The 25,580-nt window shown below is 38.1% G+C and overlaps 2 protein-coding genes and 1 pseudogene across 2 annotated transcripts; 1 reads left to right on the top strand and 2 right to left on the bottom strand.

Annotated features, from left to right (window-relative positions):
* Positions 1-414: 414 nt before the first annotated feature.
* Positions 415-1,341, bottom strand: LOC123249534 (taste receptor type 2 member 3-like). The gene has a single exon (XM_044678604.1). It carries the CDS (start codon positions 1,339-1,341, stop codon positions 415-417), a length of 927 nt encoding a protein of 308 aa, XP_044534539.1.
* Positions 1,342-16,480: 15,139 nt separating this feature from the next.
* Positions 16,481-20,438, top strand: LOC123249913 (melanoma inhibitory activity protein 2-like). The gene is made up of 2 exons (XM_044679004.1): positions 16,481-16,486; positions 18,289-20,438. Exons 1-2 carry the CDS (start codon positions 16,481-16,483, stop codon positions 20,359-20,361), a joined length of 2,079 nt encoding a protein of 692 aa, XP_044534939.1. The 3' UTR covers positions 20,362-20,438.
* Positions 20,439-22,551: 2,113 nt separating this feature from the next.
* LOC123249912 lies at positions 22,552-23,478 on the bottom strand (annotated as a pseudogene).
* Between the last annotated feature and the right edge of the window lie 2,102 nt (positions 23,479-25,580).

The raw sequence follows: 25,580 nt of genomic DNA, 5'->3' as shown, positions 1-25,580 counted from the left end.
TTTGACTTCAACAACGGTTAGATGCATTGGAAGGAAGAGAGAGCATGAAATGGGTTGAATCCATGTTTCTTTCCTAAGAAGTTACAATAATTGGGTTTGAAAACTGCAAGAGACTTTAGGGATCATCTCATCCAAGATAACCTTTTTGTGGAAAATGGAATTAAGGCTCAGAGGTGTAAAATAAGTTGTTCAATATCATGAAGTTAAGCAGAGACAATAATCCAAGTCTTTTGGATCCAATTGTATGACTCTTTCCAGGATATCACAGTACCTTCTTAATTTTTATCAAAGCAGAAAATAGTGTTATGCAAGGGGAAGAGACAGGAGAAGAACATAATAAAATCACTTAGACTCGAGACAGGTTGAAAGACAGTGCAATTCTTTTCTCAAGACTTAAATGAAAGTTTCCAAGGTTTAACATTTCAGCCTCCACTTTTTGACCTGGAACATCCTTAGGAATGCTTGCTTTAGCTTCTGGTTTTCCAGGATAAGAACAAAAGTTTGAATAGAGGGATTAGCAGCAAAAATCAGTATGCTAGTTGTTCCTGCCATACTAGGGTCTGGCAAGAAATGACTAGACATAGCAAGAAAGAAGACAAGGAAGTATCCAAGTAAGAACAAGAGAGATGAAAGGATGGCTTTGGTGGCTCTCACATGGGCCGTGGTGCTCAAGTCCCTGGTGCCATTGGCATAATGTTGCATCTGCCTGGTATGTCTCATCAGGGAAAGGATCAGAAGGACAGAGGAGAACAGGGACAAGAAGAGGGGAATGACTGAGTAGAGGGCACTAAGAATATACATGACAAAATATCCAATTGTCTTTCTTTTGTCATCTTCAGTGCAGTTTCCTAAGAGTTTTATTTGATTGAGGTTAGAATAAACATTAAACTTCAGGATCAATGCCAGTGTGCTGAAGAAGGAATAGGGCACAGAGCCCAGAAGACTCCAGACAACCACATGGGAAAACCTCCACTTGAGCCAGAGGAAAGTTTGATGGGAGAAGTTGGCAATCTTCAGGCAGTAGAAGACATTGAGGCAAGTAGTCAGGCAGATGCTAAGATTATTGGTAAATATCCAGAAAATATCAATAATTCTCATAAATGTGTTTAGGCCATGGAAATGGGGATAGAAAACTTGTAAAATAATGTCCATTATTGGTATCCCCTGCAGGATGAATGTGGAAAGAGCCAGGTTCAGGATGATGAAGTCAGACAAAGATATTTTCCTAGTCCTGACCCAAGTGATACAGTGCAACAACACAATGAATCCATTTAGCCAAGTTCCCAGAAACAATTCAGTGGAGACTACAAACAAAACCCCAACTTGGCTTAAATTCAGCATGTCTATAGAAGGACAGCGAATCCTGACTGGCTCACTTTCTATGTTTTATCTTCTCTGTCTGGGGTCAGGAAGACAGAAATACCTGCTGCTCTACTCTGGTGGTGTTTTTATCTTCTTAGCCTTTGGGAGTGCCTCTGCCACTGGCCAGAAAGGGTTCAGAAATCCTTATGACCAGCTTTACAGTAATTATCCTGATTTTTCCCAAGAAGGTCTACTGGTATTTCTGGTGTCCAGGCACTACATGGAGTTGATGAGAGAAAAGACTGAGCAGCTCTTTGCTGAGATGCAAATCAGTGCAGTGACATAGAGAAGGGAGGGGTCATAGTCACATGGAATAAAATGTTTAGTGTTTGAAAGCCAAAAGGTTGCAGTTCCACAGAGAATTTAGGATTACATGCCACCTAACCAGAAGGAGAAGCAGCATGATCCAGGGGAAGAATGTTGGATTTGAGATTAGAAAGAGATGAATTTAAATCCTGATTTAGATGCTTAATATCAGTGTAACAGGTTAAAAGTTATTTGACCTCTTTGAGTCTCAGGATTCTAACTGCACCTACTCTATAGGACTATTGTAAGGATCAAGTGAGATAATGTATGAATGAATGAAATGGCACTTATATGTATGTATTGGAGAAACAAGTATAAGGGTGAGACAGTCCTATTCCCAAACATATTCCAATAGGGATTGATAAAACCCATGTTTCAGTTGCAAGTTAGAATGAAGTAAATTAGTAAATCCTTAAGTCCATCAGTTAGGCAGCTTGTAACATACTTTCTTTAGTGTCATTTTCCTGAATAAAACCTTATTGATTTCTGATATTGAACTCTTTTGAGGAGAAGGGGCAGTGTCATATGCAGAATGGAAGGGTAAAGGAACTTCACCCAGAGTGGGGTACTGATGAAATGCCAAATTAATTGAATGACCATTAATTAGTCTTTTAATTTTGACTGATGATGGGATATACAATGTAGTAGAAAATTTAAAGAAACATAAACATTCAGGTAGAATATTTAGTTCCTTTTGCATCACACTCTGCTATCAATCAAGGATGAATATGGTGGAAAGGAGAGAGAGTTGCCTTCAGACCAGAAATCTGGGCTCAGTTGTTGTGTTTGGCATATCCAGATTATGTGACCATTTACCTCTCAGTTCACTAATGTGCTCTGTCTTAGAGTATCAAAGAAGATATTGACCTACATCATCAGAGGTTGGTTCCTAGTCCAAGAGTTTCCTATGCCAATGAAATCAGAGGCCCTGGTTCTTTAATTATATATTGCTGCTTAATCTTTATTATTGAGAAGATTAAGATAAATTCTTTATCATTTTCTTATTGATCATGTTAATAATCAATTGATTTGTGCTATTATTGCTTAAGTTTTGTTCTTCACCTTCCATGTGAAATCCTCCAATGAATTTAGTACCTCCCTCAACTCATTTTGAATTTTAGTGCTCCTGAAACTCTTCCTAAAGTACCTTTCCTCCACTTTTGTGTTCATCCTCTATAACTTTCCCATTTTCTATAGAAGCCTTTTAAAAATAAGAATTGGAAGCCACTTGCAGGGAAGGGGGAAAGAAGGAGAGGAAAAAAGAACAGAATAAAGAGAGAATTGAAGGGGACATAGAACGAAAATGGGAGGTGAAGAATGTGTTGAAAGACCCTGTTCCTAGTAAAAGCACCAAGTTAAAAATAATTACAACCCTTGGTAGTTCATAACGTCACTTACATATTATTATTTCCAGAATTCCTAAGGAGATAATTGTAAAACTATAAATCAAATAACTATTTTGGGACTGCTAAAAGCCATAACAATTGTTGAGGTTAAATCTGAAAGAATTTTTTTTCTTTGAGTTTCGCATCATGATTTAGAGTGACAAACAGAAGCTGAGTGAAAGAGAAGTTGGGGCAGAAGAACTAGAAATCAGTATGAGGAAGCATTTACAGAAGATAAACAGAAACTGTTATGAGCTGAACTGATAAATAGCAAAACAACTACAGATATCTTTCTGGTAGCTATGCTATTTGGGAGGGATATTGCTTTGTTTAGAGCAGATTGATTGGCAAAAGGCTGAGTTCAAAAAGTGATTGAAGCCAGCTTTACAACTACTGAAATATGAATAAAAAGGAAAATCATTTGCTGTTTGAAGACCTATATTTGCATATTGTTAACTTCTAGTGTCATCTCCAGCTTGAGTGGAAAATTCTCAGAGCTATGTCTGTTTTCCTATATTGACTTTTATATGTTAAGAAAGGGAGAAGGAAAAGGAAAAATATTACCTTTAAATTTGTTTTGGACTCTAATAATATATTTTGCCCCAAAAGCCTAACACTTTCTCAGCACCTGAACAGGGGTGGCTATTCACTATAAGAGTTTGTCAGTGCTTTAGCAGCTTGAGTTTAGCAAAGACGTGACTTTGTATAATAGAAATTCTGTTAAGGGAAGAGAAGGGACGAAAAATCAAAGAAGTTGCTTTGCCTAGCAGGTGGTAAATGAATCAATGAATGAAAAAGATTTTATGAATTATTTACTATGTGCAAAACACTGGATTAAGTACTAGGCATAAATTCAGAAAATTAAAACAATTTCATTTTTCAATGAGCTCACATTTTAGTAGGTTGTGGCAACCTATATGGGAACTTCTAGTCCCAAATGAGATATTTGTCATTATTCAGTCAACTACTTGTGATCTCACAGATCATAGTATGCCAGGCCCTTCTTTCTTCCACTATCTCTCAAAGTCTATCCAAGTTTATGTTTGTTTTTTCTACGACACTATCTATCCATCTTATCCTCTGCCTGTCCTCTTTTCCTTTTGCCTTCAATCTTTCCTAGTATCAGAGTGTTATTTAAGTTTCAGCTTCTGTATTAGACATTCTAGTGAATATTTTGAATTGTTTTCTTTGACTTTTGATTGATTTTATCTCCTTGCTATCCAAGGGACTCACTGCTGTCTTCCCCAGCACCATAATTTGTAAGGGTTTGACAGTGACAGACTTTGAGAGACACTTGGAGGAATTGTTAAGAGTTGGAATTTGGGGTGGAGGTCTTAATATAGCAAGATGCACCCCATTTAATCACCCAAATAATCAGAGAGGCCAGGATAGCATGCAGACAGATGCAGCTTTATTGCTTATAATACAAAGAACCAGGACGGTGTGTTTAAATCAGAGACCCAAAGATACATGTGAACTCCCCAATTTATAGGAAACTAATATAATACCCTCCACTGGTGTAAAAGAGTAGTAATTAAAGGTTTGTGTGAAAGACTGGGAAGGGCAAGGGTAAAAGAAGAGCAAAACTGTATGTAATTAAGCTAATGATTTAAACTTAACCTCTACTTGGAGTTTCTATTGCCAGTCAAAAATACATTGAGAATAATACACTAATTTTCACTCCATAGAGAAAGAAGGGACTGGCATGCTATGATCCACAAGGTTATGAAGAGTCAGATATGTGAATATTTGAAGAACAAAACATTCTGTAACACTCAACTTTCTTTATATTCCAAATTTCATAGCCATAAGTTGCTACCAGAAAAAACATAGGTTTGACTATATGGACCTTTGTCATCAAGGTCATGTTTCTGCTTTTTAGTATGCTGTCCAAATTTTCTCTAGTTCTCCTTCTAAAGATCATGCCTCTTAATTAGAGATGATATAAAGGTTCTAGAATGTTTACAGGCACAGCAACAAAATAGTAGTCCCTTGTCTTTAAGTTCCTTTCCACTGATAAAATCTTATCAATTTCTAATGAGATATTTCATAGTCAAGGTCTGGTCAGCTAGAAATTCACTTTTTGGGGTCTTCAGATAGGATGTAGCTGTAGCAACTACGGTTCTGGTTTCTAGGAATCATCTCAAAAGTAATTGTTTCTTGGGATGATAGCTATGGGGTCTGGACTAGAAGCAGGATTAGTGATATGGAGTGTGGGATTGCTGTTTCTCAAACTCTTTTTACTTAATTGCCAATTTGTGGCAGTTGGTCAGAAATTGGGGTTGTTGCTGCTATTAAGAAAGGTGCACTTTTATCTGGAATGATCGCTCTCTTCATTGCTTTGTGACGATGGGTGATAGGAGGAAGGTAGGATAGGAGAAGGAAGGGAAAGCCAGAGGAAGGGAAGGAAGGTAGTCAAGTCAGCAGCCCCCAGCCGGGTGGGGAAATTGACCTGAATTCTTCAGAGCTCAATAAAGATCAGGTAGCATTTATTGTTAGAATAGTTAGGTTTTATTTAGTTAGGAAAGGGAAGAGTTAGGTAGGGAAAAGGGGTCTCCTCTGGAAGGCACTTCTCGAGGGTCAAGAGCCTCCAGGGTTGAGAGAGTCTCCAGGGTCGAGAGAGCCGAGAGTCAGAATCAAGAGAGAGCCTCTGGGGTTGAGAGCATCTCCAGGGTAGAGAGTGTGAAAAGGCACCAAAACTCTCTCTTTTATACTTTCTCTGACACCTCCCACAAAGGAAGTGGGAGGTGTCAAGGGAAGTTGTAGCAGGGAGTCCTGGGATATGTATTCTCCCAGGGCTTAGAATAATTTTAAACAATACAGTTTACTGCAAGACCTGGAATGAAAGGATGTATAGCTATTCCCAAAGGTTTGGTGTTCAGCATCTTAGGCAGTTTCTACCTAGATGTGTGAAAAGTGGTGATGGTTTAATTTTCCTGGTACGTGCTGTCTCTTGCCTCTCAGATTTCTTTGCTGTTTCTACTAGATTGCCTTGCTTACTTCATAGGTGGCAGTTTGTGGGGGTGATTGGCCACTTTTCCAAAGAAGTTTCTTCCTGAAATGATGTAAATTCTGTGAAGAAACTGACATGAAGACCTGCTACCCAGCATTATGAGTGGCCCCAGGAGCATAGGTTTTTCTACATATGTGCTTTCCTGCTATATTTCTATAAGAGTGTGTTCATTCTCCCTGATAGATCCTAGGTTTATGGGTGAAGTGTAAGATTTTTATTATTTCTCTAATGGCTTTCTTTGGGGTCATCCTTTAGTTGTCTCTCTGCCTTTGCAGGAACTCTTGTGTAGTAAATATTTCATATTAGTTGATTAAAAGAATTAATAATTCAATTTATTAATTGATTAAGACATTATTTTATTATAAGAATAACCACATATGTGTATATGCAGTATTAATGAGTTATAATTTAATTAATTAATAGTTGATATTAAATCAATGATCTAAAGACATATATATCCCCCTGGGTAATGGGAGAGTACATGTGAAATTTACAATAATTTATTAGTAAATATAAATTTACATCTATAGTCACTAAACCCTCTGCCCCCTAAACAAAAAATTATGCCTTTATTTCTGTCAAACCCCAAAATTCAAAGATGTAATTTTCAGCACAAATATAGGGACAGGAGTAAAATAATATTAAATAATAGAAATACTATGAAGTACTATGAAATATTACATTTATAATTTTTTATAAATTTTTTAATATTTTAATAATTTTAAATAATTTAAAAATTTTTAATTTTATTGTAATGACAGTTGAAGGAAATTCAGAAGGAAACAAATAGCACAAAGAAACATGTTGCATTTGTTATATACTTTTACAATAGTATATGTTTATTTAACAATAAAGCAAAGCCAGTTATACTCAAGAGATTCACCTTTTCACATATAATTCCCCTTTTCTGTCTTACTTTGTATTTTTAAGTATTTTGTTTATTAAATTCATAATTTAAAAAATGCAATTGAATCAATACATTATTGTGACTTTTGTGTAAATGGGAAGCCCAATGATAGTCGCTCAGGACTTACAAAGTATTGAGCTGTCAGTTTGTATCCTCCCTATGCTAGAATTACCCCTAGGAACCAGAGAGAATTTAATTTTAGCTTAATGGCTTCCCCTCTGGGGACACTATTTTGAACTGTCAGAGGAAGGTACAGTACAGGTAGGGTGAATGAGTCAACTTCAAGTTAGGGAGGGAGAAAGGCGGGGGAAAACTGGAAATTAGTTCTATGCTCTTTATAAATGCCACTTTTGGAATTAACTCACCCTCACTTCTGTTTCAGATTTTGTTCAAGATTAAGTACAATCTCCTATCCAAGACTTTCCTGATAAGTCCGGCTAAAAGTTCCCCTCTACCTCATTGCCATGCGAAATTTACTTAGTACTTGCCCTCTATTTTTGTATCTACTCGTGTCCTTATTATTTCCTCTAATTATAAAGTGTAAATTCACTGAGGGCAGGGTTTGTTCTGTTTTTGTCTTTTTGTTCTTAACACTTCAAATAATGCTTAGCACATAACAGGAGCTAAAAAAATGCTTTTTGAATGAAATATATTTGAATTAGAGACTAGATACAGAATGGAACTGTTTATTGATTTCATGCAGTTTCCCTTTGTAAGGAGGTGATGATTGGGTTTATGTTCCACTGAAAATTTGTAGGAATACTTTTGGGCAGAGGCTCAGAGGATTAGGCTGTTAGGAATGTTGTTGTTGAGTTGTTTTAGCCACATCTGACTATTCATGACTCTATTTGGAGATTTCTTGGCAAAGATAGTGGAATAGTTTGTCATTTCCTTATCCAGCTCATTTTACAGATGAGGAAACTGAGGCCAAGGGATTAAGTGTCTTACCTAGGGTCACATATCTAGTAAATGTCTGAGGCCAGATTTGAGCTCAGGAAAATAAGTCTTTCCAACTCCAGGCCTGGCATTCCATCCACTGTGTCAGCCACCTAGCTGCCTCTTAAGAATGAAATCTATTATTGTAGTGGAGTTGGAAATCTCAGTGGTTAGAGGGCTATGGTTGTCCACAAGCTGGTGTTAACTTGTCTTAAAAAAAACAAAGTCTTAAATCAGGAAAGGAATGGGTCCAATATTTGGCTGCTATCACAGAGCCCAGCACCAAAAATTTCACAGTCTACACCCTGGGTCTCCGGAATGTTTCCTTGGGAGAATGCACCTCGCTAGATGATTTCTCCAAAGAACAATAGAACTTGGAGAGCTTATATACCTTTTGGGGAACTAAGGACAGGGAAGTATGATTGATTGGCATTACTATGGCTACAAGGAAATGAGAAGTCCTAGACAGGATTATCAGGAAGAGGCAACAGGGCAGACTTGGGGTCTCCAGATTAAAAGTTGACACTGGTCTCTGGCATTATGTAAGGTATCCTTTTTGGTTCTTGGATGAATTTGTTGATGTTCAGTTGTTTTGCAATTGTGTCTTACTCTTTGTGATCCTATTTAGAGTTTTCTTGACAGAGATACTACAGTTTTTTGCAATTTCCTTTTCTAGCCCATTTTGCAGATCTAGAAACTGAAGCAAATTTGCTCTGGGTCACACAGGTAGTATGTCTGAGGCCAGATTTGAACTCAGGCAGATGAGTCTTCCTGACTTCAGTCCTGACATTCTATTCACTGTGCCATATAACTGCCCTTTAGAAGTCTTTAGTGACACTATTTTTTCTCATGAATAAAATACAAACTTCTTTGGCTGGCAAAGTGCCCACATTTTGGGCATCTTACCTGTCCTGAGTTATCTCATCTTGCTCTCCTCAAGGGATAGTATGATCCAGCTATAGTGTTCAGCTTTCTCTCCCTTTAATGTGCCACAGATCTTTCTACTGTTCTTTTGTTTAGTGCCCCTTATTTCTGGAATTCCTATCTTCCTTCCTTTCATCCACTGAGTTCTTATATATTATTTAACATAACACAAAATGCCACTTTCACTATGAAATCTTTGTTATTCCTAGAAGTTTTTTTTAAAAAGACAAAGGAATCCCCCTCACCTGGTCCTTTCTTTTGATTCCCTCATATGCACATATTATTCAAGGTTGTGTATTATTGTTGTTTGTGCTTGTGACTTCTCCCTCCCCTAGTATGTAAACACCATGAGAGTATAGAATGGGTTTTCATAGAATTTCTCCTATATTGTATAATTTCTAAGCACAGGAATGCAAATAAGAGAATCAAAGTTTCTGTGGGAAGCCAATAAGAGAATAGATAAAAATATGAAACTCCTGTTTTGACTCCTTTTGTGATCCTTGTGATTTCTTGTTGAAAAGTATTGTGACCTTATTGAAAAGCTTTAAGTTCCTATTAAACCTGAATTTAAAGGGTTAACACTGTTAACACAGCAAGGAATGCTGCTGCCTGTTATAGCCAAGGCCAAGATACTCCCCAACTTGGCTTTCTGATAAGAACCTTGTCAAAATTCAGCCTTGGCCTTGGTCTATTTTGAAGCCAATGTTTTGTGTTTTGATGTGACATAATTTGTAAGTTCTGTGCATCTGCAAAGTTTCAGGGGGGTTTCTTTTGTGTGAAATGAGTCTTGAAATATATATATATATATATGTATATATATATATATATATAATAAACTCCATGCTCCTGGAGTCAGAACTGGAAGCATGAAGTAAAAGACATTTCCCTTATTCTGTCCTTATTTCCTTATCAACTAAACTGTCCTTATCAGATTATCAGAGATGATAAAGAGATCTCCACAAGTTTCCAAGCCAAAAAGAAATGGGTTTATTGGGAGAGGGCTGGTCTTACAATAAAGCTGGACTTCTGGTCAAGACCAAAAGACACCAACCATTGTGAGAGGATTTCTTTTATGCCCCAAGGAGTAGACAACTTATATACCAGTTTAAAAATAAGTCATAACAGTGATAAAAATAGAGAGATGTGGATTGGTTGAAGTAATTAGGAAATTCTTCTCATTGGTAGAAGTCATTTTATGATGACTTAAAAGTCACTTGACAGACAAAAGGGGAGCAGGGGAGCCTGGACTAATGACATAAATGATAAGAGTGGGTGGTGTTGGGTGGTACCAGGCTTTGAACCCAGGATCAGTCCTAGTGATGTATACTGGATCACAAGTTCAAGACCATAATTATTGCTGAGGGTGCATGACACCATTTGAACAGAATTTTATTTTTTCAAAATGTTTATTTTTCTAGTTACATATTAAAATAATTTTAAGCATTCATTTAAAATTTTTTCAAGTTCCAAATTTTCCCCTTCCCTCTGCATTCATTGAGAAGAAAATCAATTTGATATGGATTATGCATGTGCTGTCATGTAAAACATGCTTCCATATTAGTCATGTTGTGAAAGAAAACATGGACCAAAAGAAAAAATTCAAGCCAGAAATGAAAAGTACGAAACATTAGAAATATAAATAAAGGACAAAAAAAATATGCTTTGTTCTGCATTCAGACTCTGTCAGTTCATTCTCTAGAGGTAGATAGCAGTTTTCCTCATAATTCCTCTTAGAAGTCCTGGCTCATTGTATTGCTGAAAATAATTAAATCATTCATTGTAATATTGTTCTTACTGTGCACATTGTTTTCCTGGTACTGGTCACTTCACATGTGTTCATCTAAGTCTTTCTAGGTTTTTCTGAATGACGATTGGTACAATATTTAAATTATGTACAGTATTTTACCCAAAAAAAATTATGACCCTAATCTAGCTTATAAAAACTTATTATTCTCTCCCTGTCATGTTAGTACAGACTATAATTAAGGATTAGTGAACAAGCACATATATATATGCATATATATATATGTATATATAATTCTTTTAAAATGAATGACGGTTTGAGTAGAAAGGTGTCTGAACCAAAGTAGAGGAAAACTCTAAGCTATGGGCAGACAAACCCTTCATTCTTGTGTGTGTGTGAACTACTATTTACACATGTACATGTGAAGTTTTGAAAGTGTTTTATGTGTTGGATAAATGATCTAACCATGTGGTGAAGTGTTACATACTTACCCCTTCAGAAATCCTCTGCTAAACATTATGTACTGTTGGATGGAATTCTAACATATTTGAGTGCAGTGAGAGTTCTGTGAGTATGTAAGTTGTGCTCTTCAAACCTAAGGTTCCATCGCTGATCTGATGAACTCCTCTTCATAGCACTGTTGTACAAGTCACACCTGTTGTGTAGTCAGGTCAATGTTGATTTCCTTGTGATGATCCACTAAGTCAGTGACGTCTCCATTGTGATGTTTGATGTTGCCACACGTGCTTGTCAACTTCAACTGTAACTATTGTGCAGGTGTGTTGATTTGTGATGTGACAAATTTTGTGTGTCCATAAACTTTTGATCAATTTTCTTCTTTTCTTGATGCAATTTAACAAAGACAATTAAGTTCATTATGATGTTATCATGACTTAATTAATTAGTCATTGATGTCACTTTCTAGATCTGGAATTGATTGACTTTCTGATACTGTTTCTTCTTCTTGATGATAGTTTATAAATGATTCTTCTAGCTAGATGATTGCAATTTGATGTTAAGTAATCTTCTTGATACTGATGTAACATTTTACTGCTTCCTGACTCTTGTACTGATCTGGGCTCATATATAGACTGCTGAAAAGCGATATTTTGATTTCTTGGCTACTTTCTTGTGATGGTTTTATTTCTAGGCTGCTTTGTTGGTATTACCTGGTCTTCGTGCTGCATTGTGACTGGGTCTTGGTGTTGGGACATATCTTTAGCTGGCTTGACATGTGTGACATGGAACCATTAAACTCTCTTTAATTTTGATTGCTCTAGGGATTGTTGGGATTATGTGTGATGGTCCAAGCCACTTAGGTTCTAATACAGACTTTCTGTTAAAGATTCTAATATATACATAATCTCCAGGTTGGAAACTGTGTAGATTGAAATCAAAAGGTACTCTTTGCTGTATCAGAGCTAACCTTTGAAGTTGATCTAGGCATTCTTTGAGCAACTTAATATACTCATAGAGTTTGCATTCCATGGTTTGGTAGAGAATCCTCAGTAGATTGTGTGTACTTATTTTGGATCCAGTCATGCATATGGTCTTGCACAAGCACTCCATCAAGTCTTGTGTCACTATTGCCAATCAAAACAGAAGTTTCTGCACCAGCCCCAGAAGCTCTGTCAAAGGGAGAGTTGAAATAGAATGTTGAGTTAGAGAGCAGACCCCCTTTCTCACTCAGAGCAGATCTGTGAGTAACCATAGTTACCAAGCTGCCTTCAGCTAGGCTCATGGAATTCTCAGGTTGAAACTAGCTGAGGGCTGAAAAAGTAGAGGTTTTACTACTGTTTCCTCCCACTCTGGTGTTCTGAATATCACAGTCTTCAATAGTAGGAGCTTTCCCATTACATGTGTCAGGGCGTATTTCACAGAGATATGTATTCCCTTCAACACTTCTGGTGTATCTCCTCCCATCTCAAAGACTGTTTGGAGTCCACTATACAACCCTGCAGTCTGTATGGCTGAAGTTAGATCTTTGGTGTCTCCAGCCACAGAGCAGTTCACAGAGATGTCTGTATTGAGCCCATTAACAACTTGAGAGGACAAATGATGACTTTCTTTCCCCCAAGCTTCAGGTCTGAATTCTTCAGCCAGGGGATGGGGAAAAGTAGGTTTTGGATTGTCTATGTTACGCTTTCACCCAGTAACACAGTGCTCTGCTCAGTAAAAGACAAGCCTTTCTCAACATTCCATTTGCCAGTCTCTCTAACCATATCTTGGTGTTTCATGTCTAGAGCAAGAGAATGGTGTAGCACTTTGAGACCTAACTCCCTTAGGGTTACAAATGATATCCCTGTCTGAATACACTGTAAATCCTTACTGCTTTCTTCTTTATCCAAGCTATTCTGTTGGTTTAAACTTGGTATAAAGACAGGAGTTAGAGATGTTGATGACTTCAAGCAAGATTGCAATGCCTCTGGAGACAAGCTATTGCATATTCCTGCGTAGTCCTTTTGCTTCACATCCAATCCTTTTGAGGTGGAATGTTTAAGCTGACCCCTTTTATAGTCATCCTCATGTGTTCCATAAATCTCTTTGTGCATTTGCATCCTGTCTACCCATTCTTGGTCTTCTGCATCAGAAATGTCATTGCCTTCTGTGCAGCTTGCTAAAGACATATGCTCTCCTATGCCCAGTCTATTAGAAACATCCATTAATCCTATATTCAATTCACAAACATCATTTCCGGTCAAGTCAGTCATCTTTAAAGAAGCCTGGCTTCATAAGTTTTTGGGAATTATGCCTTCCTTCAAATATCTCTCCATCTGATCTAATGACGGAGTCTGATTGTACTTCTGGCATGCATGCTTACAACATTGGTCAGTGTGATTTGCATCTGGAATTGTAGTATGTTTTTCTAGTGTTCCCATCTCTTTGGCTAGAATTGCTACTGTCGTTATGGTTCTGAAGTCTATTTGTTGCTTGAAATGACACTGATGGACCACATGACCAAAATAACAGCAAAGAAAACACCTAAAGATGAATTCTTTGGTGTGTAATTATTAGCAGGCTGCCTTGATTGACTATGCCCCCTGCTGACCTGGAGAGTGAAGTTCTTTATTTCTTTAATCTCCTTGTCTTTCTTAGCTTGTTTCAGCTGTTTTCTAAGGTCAGCAATTACTGCATCTTTCTCTGAATCACTTTTGTCTAGCACCTCTAACATCTCTGGCTTTGGAATCGTGAATAGAGGATGCATGCTGTCATATTTCCTCTAGAGACAATGTTTCCCATTGGGGACAGTTCTGTCTAAAGTATGTCTGGATAGGCAGCAAAGCACCTTTTACAAATTGTCTCCTTATAGGGTCAACTGTTTCTGGAGCCTGGATGTCTTTCAGGCGTAAAATTGTTTCTGCCGATTCAATAAGTTTGTCCAAGAAATTACTGGGGTTTTCGTCTTCCCCTGCCTAAGCTTCTCAAATTTGGACCATGAATTTGGGCGTTTTGCATGCAGATGCATTGCTTCTAATAGGTCTATTCTGCATTGCACCAAGTACCACAGGTTTACATGCGATGTGAGTTCTAGATCTTGGTGTACAGTAGGCCATAAAGTTAAGTTGGGATTGGTTCTTGTCTCATTTAAAAACTTCTCTTTCTCTGAGGGTGAATAGAATTCTCCCAATAAAAATTCAATGTCATCAAAGCTAGAATTGAAAAGATTAAAAACCTGCTTCATTTCTTTTATTGACTTATAAGGGGAGAGGTAGAACTTTGGAAAATGATGTCGGAGGACTTCTAAATCATTGAGTGTAAAGGCTTTCTAAGATTTTACATGTGCAATGCCATCCCCCAGCTGCAAAATAGTCCTGTCCACTATGGGTAGCACAGAGATGGCAGTCTCAGGCCCTGTAGCCTTGTCTTCGGTTGGCCTATTATTTGCTGTTGCCTTGTTGTTTGCCATTGCATTAGTCCCCATGTGTTTAGCCTCAATAATCTAGTGTGTTAGGTGGTAGAGTGAATAAAATTGAAGAATTGAGGATGACTCCTAGGTGATGAACCTGGGGTGATTGGGAAAACAGTGCCCTTGGCAGAAATGGGAAGAGGAATGGGTTTAGCAGAGAAGGGAATGAATTAAGTTTTGTACACCCTAAGTCTGAGATATGTATGTAACCTCCAGGTGATGAGACCCAACAAGCATTTTGAGATGTAGGATTAAAGGCCAAGAGAAATGAGGCTGGAAATGTAGGTTTGGGAATTATTTGCAGAGAAATGATAGTTGAATCCAAGGGAGCTGGTGATATCACCGAGAGAGAGAGTAGAGAGATGTCTCAAGATAGCAACTTTAGACATTTATTAATCCAATGCTTCATTTTATAGATGAGGTAACCTACACCAAGAAAGTTTTTAGTAGGTTCTAGATCAGTGGTTCCCAAACTTTTTTGGCCTACTGCCCCCTTTCCAGAAAAAAATATTACTTAGCCCCCTGGAAATTAATTTTTTTTTAACCCTTGTACTTCGGTGTATTGTCTCATAGGTGGAAGATTGGTAAGGGTGGGCAATGGGGGTCAAGTGACTTGCCCGGGGTCACACAGCTGGGAAGTGGCTGAGGCCGGGTTTGAACCTAGGACCTCCTGTCTCTAGGCCTGACTCTCACTCCACTGAGCTACCCAGCTGCCCCGGAAATTAATTTTTAAAAAATTTTAATAGCAATTAATAGGAAAGATAAATGAACCTGTGGCCATCACCGCCCCCCCAGATCGCTGCAGCACCCACAAGGGGGCGGTGGTGCCCACTTTGGGAATCACTGTTCTAGATGGATTTCATAATTTATCGGAATGCTAGTACAAGAGGCCTAGAAACTGAAATCGTGTAGTGTACAACTGAGTGAGATATCTAGGTCCCCAAGTGACACATATATCACCCTCACAATCTCTAGTTTTCTGTCTACAAAAAGAGACAGATGAAGAGTGAAGCATGCTTCTGCCTTGCTTATATTCTTATCTGTGTCAAAAGGACATCTTCTTTATGCATACATGACATTTGTGAGTTAAAGCCATTTTCTCTTTCAATGACTTATTTTCTCTATGAGATTATCTCCCTTTGTTCTTCAATGTGAGAGTTGGGGAAATGCACCTTCACTTTTTAAGGACACTCAGAACCAAAAAATCTGTCATGTTTCAGAAGGATAGCTGCTTTTCTGATCCCTAACCACTACCTGGAGTATTTCTTTTCCTATGACTTGTAATTCTGGCAGAAAATAACTATTAGTGGTCTCATCAAACAACTGGGATGTAAAGATCTGCCTTACTCTTCTTTTTGTTCCAGGGATTCTTAACCTGAGTTTTTAAAATTAAAAACAAAACAAAACAAAACAACAATGTTGACAATTGTACTTTAAAATTATTGGCTACCTTTGTGATCCTGTATATTTGATTTTATGTTTTTAAAGACATTAGACTCAGAAGAAGAAGACTTCAAAGACATCAGACTTCAGATTGCTGAAGGGTTCTGTGACCCCAGAAAATAGGCTGATCCTTTGTTCTACTATAAGATGAAATATTTGGCAAGCCTGTTGTCACCACATTTTCACTTCCTTGAACCTTTTCCCCCAAGGGGATTAGTTAACTAAGGGACTTTTGTTATTAGCATACAGGCTCTCTAGAATGGTCTCAGAATATTTTTTAGTTCTTTTTTTTTATCTCCCTCCTCGGCAGCCTGAGTGAGAATGAATAATGTTTTGCTTATCTTACATCAACTTCCAAATCAGGAACACATTTAAAAATGCGATTCCAGTCTCCTTTAGAATATCTAATATTATGTAGGTATTTTAAAACATGAAATATTGAGTATGTGGCCATTACCATCCACATTAAAGAAGGGAAAAGGAAACCCATTCACAATGTAATGCAGGATTACTGCAAGAATCTCTTGCATTTGCAAAACCAACAGAAACAACCATGGCGGTTAAGGAAATGGAATGTTGACCCAACCTGACCCTGGTCTCACAGCCAAAAAAAAAAAACCTTAGAGCTGGGACTATAAATATTCCTAGAGAACCAACTATGGGGCTGATTTTCCTTGACCTCTCCCTTGACATCCTGCTATCCCCTGGATCTCCCCATTGGGCCCTGGGAGGAGGGAATTTGGGGGGAGGAGAATGTGGGAATTAGTTTCCTTAGGTAGGCAAGGACAACCTTAAACCAAGCCATCACCTCATTTATTAATCTGCTAGATCTTCCTACATCAGGGCAGTGAAATCTATCCCTGGCTGAGGGGCTGGTTCCCTCAGCCTGACCTCTACCTTCTGGCTCTCCCTCCCCCACCACTGGCTTCAACCTTAGCAACAGTTTCCAGACCCTAACTCTCTTCCCTCAGCTTACCCTTGCCTTAATAAACTCCTTGGCCTTTATTCAAAAAGCTTCTGTTGATTCATTCTATTATCAACTAGGGCCAAGGCTGAAGAGGGAAAGATAGCTTTCCCTTGTTTCTGGAGGGCTAAACCAGGTATCCATCTTGCTCAGGAAGTGAACCAGGTTCACTTCCTGTTGGTCTGGAGTTTCTCTCCAGAAGGGAGGGGCTTTTTACTCCTCACCTCAAGGGAGCTTAGAGATAGCAGAGAGGCTGACCAAAACATTTCAGCCAGGCTCACACAACCTCTGGCTGACCCAAACCATCCTGTACCAAAGATGGCCTAAGCCCCCTGCCTAGAAGACTCAAATGATAGTACCTAGCCCTCTGATACAAGCCTCCATTTAGCATTTATTTATTCCTTTATAACAAGTGTTGGGTCCCAGTGAGATATATTAAAGGATCTTCTATTGTATTCTGGAGATGAGAGGGGAATTCTTCAGATCCACAAATGTGTGTCCAGAGTGAGATGATGGTGTATTAATTCCCTTATTGAGGTGGTGATACCGCAGTTCCAAGATGACTTCTCAGCTTTCCTTTTTGAATAGGAGAAGTCCTATCTCCAATGTGTTGGGAATGCTCCTTCTTTTGTAGGGTTCTAGGATTCTATAATGGAATAAAGGTGTTATCTGCTACTTTTTGCAAATCTAAGTTTTTAAATCTTTGAGCTCAGTAATTGTTTGAGGGGAATAAAAATATGAGATGGGAATGTTGCCTGATTTGCTCAAAGTTAACATAGATAGAGGTTATAGAAGGTCTTGTCCATATGTTATGTGCTATGGAGGGCCTTTGGGCCCAGGTGGATGTTTATCTAATAAGTTATTATTGGGGAGGGGAGAAGAAGCCTGAGAAGGTTTTAGGAGTAAAAATGAAAGCAATTCAGAAACAAAGATAACTTGTAGGATACTAGACAATTGATATGGATATGAATGTTCCCAGGTATTTCAGTCTTTAACCTTGCTTGTAAAGTACCAAGGTTAGTAAAATGCCTTTGGTCATTCTCTCAGAGTATCAAAAGCCTTAAGGAGGTTATTTATGGGTTTTCTCCTTGGGATTCTACACATGATTGCTAACTCTTATTCTATAGGGCATGGGGAATAACCTTCTAACACAAAAAGATCCTAATGAGAAAGGTTGTATTATTAATATTTGTTTGATGATATGTAAAAATTCTATAGCAAGCAATATTTATTAATTTATGTTCTCCAGAGTGAGAAAAAACTACACTTTTGGGGGCGGAGCTTGAGTGTGTACGGATTGCGGAAATGGCTCCTGACTCCAAAATCGGCTGTTCATTAATTTAGAGTTAGAATGAAGAGCAAGGTTGTAGCAGCATTGCCTGAAGATATGCGACCAGGTTAAAAGCCGACTTTATTTAGGAAGGGAAAAACAACTTGCCAAAAAAGTTTCTGAACTAGTAGAAGAAAAATGTAAGATTCTTAAAACACTTAGCCTTTTTAAAAAAGAGTATGAATGTCTAGAATCATCTTTAAAGGATGGAAACTTTGAGAAAGAGTCATCAGAAACATCCAATCTGGAGGCTGCATATGAGAAACTGAACAAGGCAAACTCTGTACTTACGGATGAAATACATTCTCTAGAAACAGATTTGAAAGAGGAGAAATCTAAACGATCAGAACAAGATGAGTTGATGGCTGACATTAAAAGACGAATACAATCCCTTGAAGATGAATCAAAGTCTATCAAATCACAAGTGGCTGAAGCCAAAACAACCTTAAAAGTGTTTCAGATGAATGAAGAACGACTTAAAACATCAATAGAAGATGCATTGGAAGAAAATAACCATCTTCAGGAAAGCCAAAAACAGCTTTTACAAGAAGCTAAAGGATGGAATGAACGATTGAATGAACTTAATGAACAGAAAAACATGCTAGAAACTTCTAAAGCAAATATGGAGCAAGTTATAACTAATAAAGAAGGTCAGATCAAGTCTCTGACAGAATGCTTGCTGAAGATGAAAGATTGGGCTGCTGCACTGGGGGAAGATGTCTTTGATAATCATTGTGAAGCTGAAATAAATAGCGATTCAGCAATTGGAGAACATTTAGATGATCATCAAAAGAAGACTGTGAAAAAACTGATTTATGCTGCAAAGTTGAATGCTTGTTTAAAAACCGTGGAAGCAGAAAGGAACCATATATATTCCCAATTGTCTGATGAAGATAAAATAAAAGATGAGCTTAAAGGTCAAATTGAAGTTCTTCAAACTGAGCAAATATCTTTGAAGTCTGAAAATGCATATTTTGAAAGTGAAGTACAAAAGCTTCAACAAAAACTTAAAGTAATGACTGAATTGTATCAAGAAAATGAAATGAAACTTCATAGGAAATTGACTATTGAAGAAAAAGACCGCTTGCAGAAAGAGGAGAAACTTTCCAAAGCAGGAAAAAAGATTAGTCATGCTTCTGAAGAGCTTAATTCTTACAGAGAACGAGCCAAGGATCTTGAAGAAGAATTGGAAAGGACAATTCGTTCTTATGAAAGCCAGATCACTGCTCATGAGAAAAAAGCTCATGATAACTGGTTGACAGCTCGGGCTGCTGAAAGACATCTCAGTGATTTAAAAAAAGAAAATGCGCACAACAGACAAAAATTAACTGAAACAGAATTTAAATGTGACCTCTTAGAAAAAGAGCCTTATGCCCTTGATGTTCCAAATAGATCGTTTAGCAGAGAGCATTCCCCATATGGACCCTCACCAATGGGTCGGCCTTCACCAGAAATGAGAGCTTTTCTCTCCCCTCCAACTTTGTTGGAGGGTCCACTCAGACTTTCACCTTTGCTTCCAGGGGGAGGAGGAAGAGGCTCAAGAGGACCAGGGCATCCTCTGGATTATCAGAATACCAATGAGAGAGGAGAATTATCTGATCCCCACAGAGCATCTTCAGATACTGGATCCCTGTCACCTCCATGGGATAGAGATCATAGAATGACTATTCCTCATTCAGATGAGGTGGTATCCTCAGAAATGGAATCCAACAGGAATGATACCAAAGATGATTTTGGTAATTTAAATATGCCTGACCCATCTCTCGCACCTCAAAGTGAAGTAGCTGGCCCAGGCTTTGTTCCACCACCTCTTCCTTTAGTCCGAGGTCCTCTGTTGCCAGTGGATCCAAGAGGGTCAAAAATGAGAAGAGGACCTCCCATTACACCCCCTCCTCCTGGAAGCATGTATGGACCTCCTAGGGGCTACTTTCCAGCAAGGAATTTCCCTGGTCCACCACATCCTCAATTATCAATGAGAAGTGTCTATCCACCCAGGTCCTTTCCTCAATATCTTCCCTCAAGAGATGGATTTTTCCCCCCACCTCCACATCCTGAAAGTAGAAATGAGCAATCTTCAGGGTTGATTCAGCCTTCAAATGAGCCTACTGCTGATCATCCAGAACCACAGCAAGAAATTTGACAGGGTTTTTTTGTTTAACCAAAAGTAATTTATGATGTATTTTTTAATCATCTCTCATTTTCAATTTAAATAACTGCTATTACTTAAAAAAAAACTACACTTTTAACTCTATAATTTTTTAAAGTCTATTTATTTAATTAATTAATTTTGGATATTTTTCCATGGTTACATGATTCATGTTCTTTCCCTCCCCTCCTCCCACCCCCTCCTGTAGCCAATAAGCAATTCCACTGGTTAACTCTATAATTTGAAGAAGCAAATATATCCTGATAAGTATCTAAAGGAAGGATTATAGAAACCATGGACCAGATGCTACGAAATTACGTACACCATGTAATTATGGTTGTTGTACATGTAGTATCCTGTATCCCCCTAAAATATGAGCCTGAAGAAAGGTACTCTAGATTTGAAATACACTGTATATCATCCATTCATTCAAAACCATTGCTCATTATAGATGACTAATTATACATAGCTTTCAAAACCCTGAATATTCCTAAACATATGCAAATATGTTATAACAGTAAGAAGAATCAGAAATATTTATAAACATTATGGTGATACCACATTCCATGAAATCCCACACAATATTAAAATCATACTGTGATGATTCTTTTTTATACTGGAATTTTGGATGAGTCAACCTGCTATTTTTTACTGTCTCAAATGACATCATTTGTTGAGCTGTTTTCAGCTGTGAACTTCTTTGCATAGCTTGGTTTTCAGGCATGGCTCTAATTTGTTTCTAGTGGATGATTCTTCATATCCTTTCTCAGCCATCAGTAGATTTATTGCTTTATCTGGGTACCTATGGTGCTAACTGCAGGAATAGGAGGACATTAAGAGAATTGTTTACTGTGTCTGGTGATGACAGACCTCCCTTACTCTAGTTTGGGAGTAATAAAATTTGAGAATCAGAAGATTATAGTTGCCCTAGTTCAAGAGCAATTATTCCTTTTTGTTGAATTTTATCCTTTTAATGCCCACGAACTCACTTAGAAGAATTTGTCTTCTCTATGGAGATTCATGTTTCTACCTATGTGCAATGAGAATGAAGAAGGAGAAAGAGAGACTTGGGCATTAAAAAATTATTTATATCTTTCCTATAATGGTTGTGAATCCTTTTTGCAAAAGACTAATGTCCACTTTCCTCCTATCATCTAGGTATTGACAAAGGACTAAGCATCCAATTATTCATCATCTTATTTTCTATAAGCATAAGTTTATGAAATTTACCCAAAGCTATCAGTAATCTCTATTATTAATCTCATCTCTAGTGGGTGCCATGATTTTATCAGTCAAAAAAGCATTACAGTCCTGTGCCTTGACTACACATTAAAGTGGATGACTAAGGTCTGAGTTCAGTGATATACAGAAGAAAGAGGCTTTATAGTTCATGGCTCCATCATTAGTTCTAATTCTTCCTTTCATGCTTAATGCTGTGTAATCTATATCAAGTCACTTAAAGAGCTTGGCTCCCATTTTCCTCTTTGATGAATTAAAATGTTGAATTAGTTGACCTTTAAAGTACCTTTGATCTGTAAGTCCATCAACCCTCTCTAAGCCAAAGCAGAACTATACTTTTTATATTCTTATGACTTTGATGTTGTAGTTTGTAAATAGTCTCAAGATGAACATATTTCAATGGTTTTCAATAAAATGTGATCTTATTTAAATGTGACTGAAGACAATAGGCAGAGAATAAAAGATGTTTCTGATGCCAAGGACTTCCAGAGAATGAGAGTTTGTGTTTTCATGGATTCTGAGATACATGTAAAGTCAGTGGTAAGTTTGGATTTCTCCAAGGGTTAGATTCACTGGAGGGAAAAGAGATCAGGAAATGTGTTGAATCCATGTCTGTCCTAAGAGATTACAATAATTGGATTTTAAAACTGCAAGGGATTTTAGGGATCATCTAATCCAAGACTACCTTTTCATGGATAATGGAATGAAGATTGAGAGATGTAACTTATCAAGGTCTCAAAGGTGAGCTGAGAGAGTAATTCAAGTTTTTTGGATCAATTCCAGGGCTTTTTCCAGGGTTTTATACTATCTCCTTAATTACTGCCAAACAGAAAGTAGTGTTATTGGAGGAGGAGAGACAAAGAAAGGAAGTGATGAATGAACCCTGAGATAGATTGAAAGACAGTGCAACTCTTTTTTCAAGACTTTAGTGAAAGTTCTCAAAGCCTAATATTTCAGCCTCAACTTTTTGACTTGGAATATCCTGAGGAATGCTCGCTTTAGCTTCTGGTTCTCCAGGATCAAAATGAAGGTTTGAATAGAGGGATTAGCAGCAGAAATCAGTGTGCTAGTTGTCCCTGCCACTTTGGGGTCTGGAAGGAAATGAGTGGTTGTAGGAAAAAAGAAGGCAAGGAAGTATTCAATAAAGAAGACAAGAGAAGAGAGGATGACTTTGGTGGCTCTCACATGGACCTTGGTGCTCAAGTCCTTGGTACCAGTAGCATGATTCTGCATCTGCCTGATATGTCTCATCAGGGAGAGGATGAGCAGAACAGAGGAGAACAGAGACAAGGAGAGGGGAATGACTGACCGGAGGGTACTCAGTATATGCATGACAAAATACTCAGTTATCTTTCTTTGATCATCTTCAGTGAAGTTTCCTGAGAATTTCATTTGAGTGATGCCAGAATAAGCATTGAATTTCACAATTTGTTCCACTATACTGAGGAAGGAATAGAGCATAGAGCCCAGAAGACTCCAGACAACCACACTGGAAACCCTCCACTTGAGCCAGAGGAAGGCCTTATGGGAGAAGTTGGCAATTTTCAGGCAGTAAAGGACACTGAGGAAGGTAGTCAGACAGATGCTAAAATAAATGGTAAACATCCAGAAAATATCGATAATTTACATCCATATGCCTACATGATGTAAATAGGGATAGAACACAGCTAAAACAACCTCAAACATTAGTATCCCCTGCAGGATGACCCTGGAAAGAGCCAGGTTCTGAATGATGAAGTCGGACAAAGATATTTTCCTGGTTTTGACCCAAGTGATATATTGCAACAACACAATGAAGCCATTTATCCAAGTTCCCAGAAAGAATTCAGTGGAGGCTACAAACAAAACCACCCTTTGGCTTAAATTCACCATGTCTGCAAAAGGACAGCTAACTCTGATTGGTTCTCTTTGCTATTTTATATCTTCTCTGACTGGGGCCAGAAATCCTTACTGCTCTACTCTGGTAATGTTTTTCTCTTCTTAGCCTTTGGGAGTGTCTCTATCATTGGCCAGAAAGGGCCCAGAAATCCTTATGACCAGCTTTACAGTAATTATCCTGATTTTCCCCAAGATCTACTGGTATTTCTGATGTCCTGACCCTACATTAAGTTGACCAGAGAAAAGACTGAGCAGCTCTTTACTGAGATGCAAATTGTTGCAGAGTGACATATGGAAGGGAGGGGTCAGAGTCACATGGAATTAAGTGTTTAGTGTTTGAAAGTCAAAAGGTTGCAGTTCCACAGGGAATCTAGGAATCTATGCCACCTGACCAGAAGGAGAAGCAGCATGATCCAGGGGAAGAGTGTTGGAACTGGGATCAGGAGGAGATGAATTCAAATCCTACTTTAAATGATTAATATCAATGTGACAAGGTACAAATTATTTAACCTCTCAGCCTCAGGATAATAATTGCACCTGCTCTATAAGGACCAACTGAAATAATGTATAAATGAATGAATGATAAAACACTTAGCATGTGAATACTGAAGATAAAAGTAGAAAGGTTACAGTCCCATTCTCAAATAAAACCTATTTTTATAGTGAAAGAAAACATTTGTTTCAGTTACACGGAAAAATATGCTGGCCTTTGTGTTCAGCAAGGAAGTTGTTACTACATTGTCTTTGCTTTCATTTCTCTAAATAAAAACCATGTGTGTTTCTGATATTATACCATTTTGAAGGTGCCAAGGACATTGATTTTGAGAACAAAAGCAAGGAAAAGTCCTGCCAACCTTAGACCATTACGAAAAAAAACTATTTCCTCAAGAGAGAGAGAACTCTGGCCTGGTCCAGAGGTCTGAACTGGGCAGAGCTTCAGGGGCCCCAACAAAGGGGGCAAGAGGTTAATCAAACAAGGCTTCTAGCCACGAGGCCTCCTCTAAGAAGAGAGGCCTCTTTTGAAGCTAGAGCCTCCAGAAACGCCAAGGAAAAGAAAAAGGGAGTCAGTCTAACTTACTCACGTAGCAATTCAAAAGGAAGCAATCTGAGGTCTTACCTGAGCTCCTTCAAGGCCAGGTGCAAAGGGCAAAACTCCTCTCACAGGAAGTTACCATCATATTTAAAAGATAGTTTGTTTTGTCACTTCCTGTGTCCACCCTCCAGTTCTACGTGGACAAATGACAGTCTCAGCCTTGTTTCGGACTGCCCAGGGGGCAGTCACTTGTTTTTGATTTGTCACTTACTAGCACATGTGGGTCATAGACCTCCCCCTTCCTCACTTAATTCTAAGTTGGGTGGGATGACATATTCTTGGTAGCTAAAGTCTAAAGAATGTATAAGGATGAGCTAATTCCATTTTCACAAGTACTATAACTATCCAAGGGGTTTTCTTGTCAAAGATGCTGGAGTGATCTGCGATTTCCTTTCCCTGTGGAGAACTACTATGTAGGAAGAATAGATAATTGCCTTGAAGAGAGAAGAGACAGCGCCATAATTTCAATTTATGTTATGACTGACAATTTAGTGCAAAATTAAAAAAAAAAGAAAAATATAGGTAGAAATCAGGAGCTTCGCATTACATTTTGTTGTTGTTGTTTTTTAAACCTTTACCTTCCTTCTTGGAGTCAATACTTGACTCCAAGGAAGAAGAGTAGTAAGGGCTAGGCAATGGAGGTTAAGTGACTTGCCCAGGGTCACACAGCTAGAAAATGTCTAAGCCCAGATTTGAACCTAGGACCTCCCATCTCTAGGTCTGACTCTCAATCCACTGAGTCACCCAGCCACCCCCTCCACATTACACTTTGATTGTTATCACTCAAGAGGCAATATACTAGAAAGGAGAGAAAGCTGTTCTCAGACCAGAGAGCTGGTTTCAAGAGATGCATTTGACATATGCAGGTTGTGTGACTCTTAACTTTTCAGTTCTCTAGATTTCTCTCTAAATATCAGGGAGAATGTTGACTACATAGGCAGAGCATTGTTCCTAGTTCAAGAGTTTCCTATATCCATGAAATCACAGGCCAATGAAATCATAG

Source organism: Gracilinanus agilis, chromosome 5 (genome assembly GCF_016433145.1).
Source record: "Gracilinanus agilis isolate LMUSP501 chromosome 5, AgileGrace, whole genome shotgun sequence".
NCBI classification, from domain to species: Eukaryota; Metazoa; Chordata; class Mammalia; order Didelphimorphia; family Didelphidae; genus Gracilinanus; species Gracilinanus agilis.
Note: the sequence above shows the minus strand (reverse complement) of the source record. Positions and strands in the feature narration are given on the sequence as shown.

Coding starts and splice junctions, on each gene's coding strand:
- LOC123249534 (XM_044678604.1), bottom strand. CDS start 1,341: ATGCTGAATTTAAGCCAAGTTGGGGTTTTGTTTGTAGTCTCCACTGAA.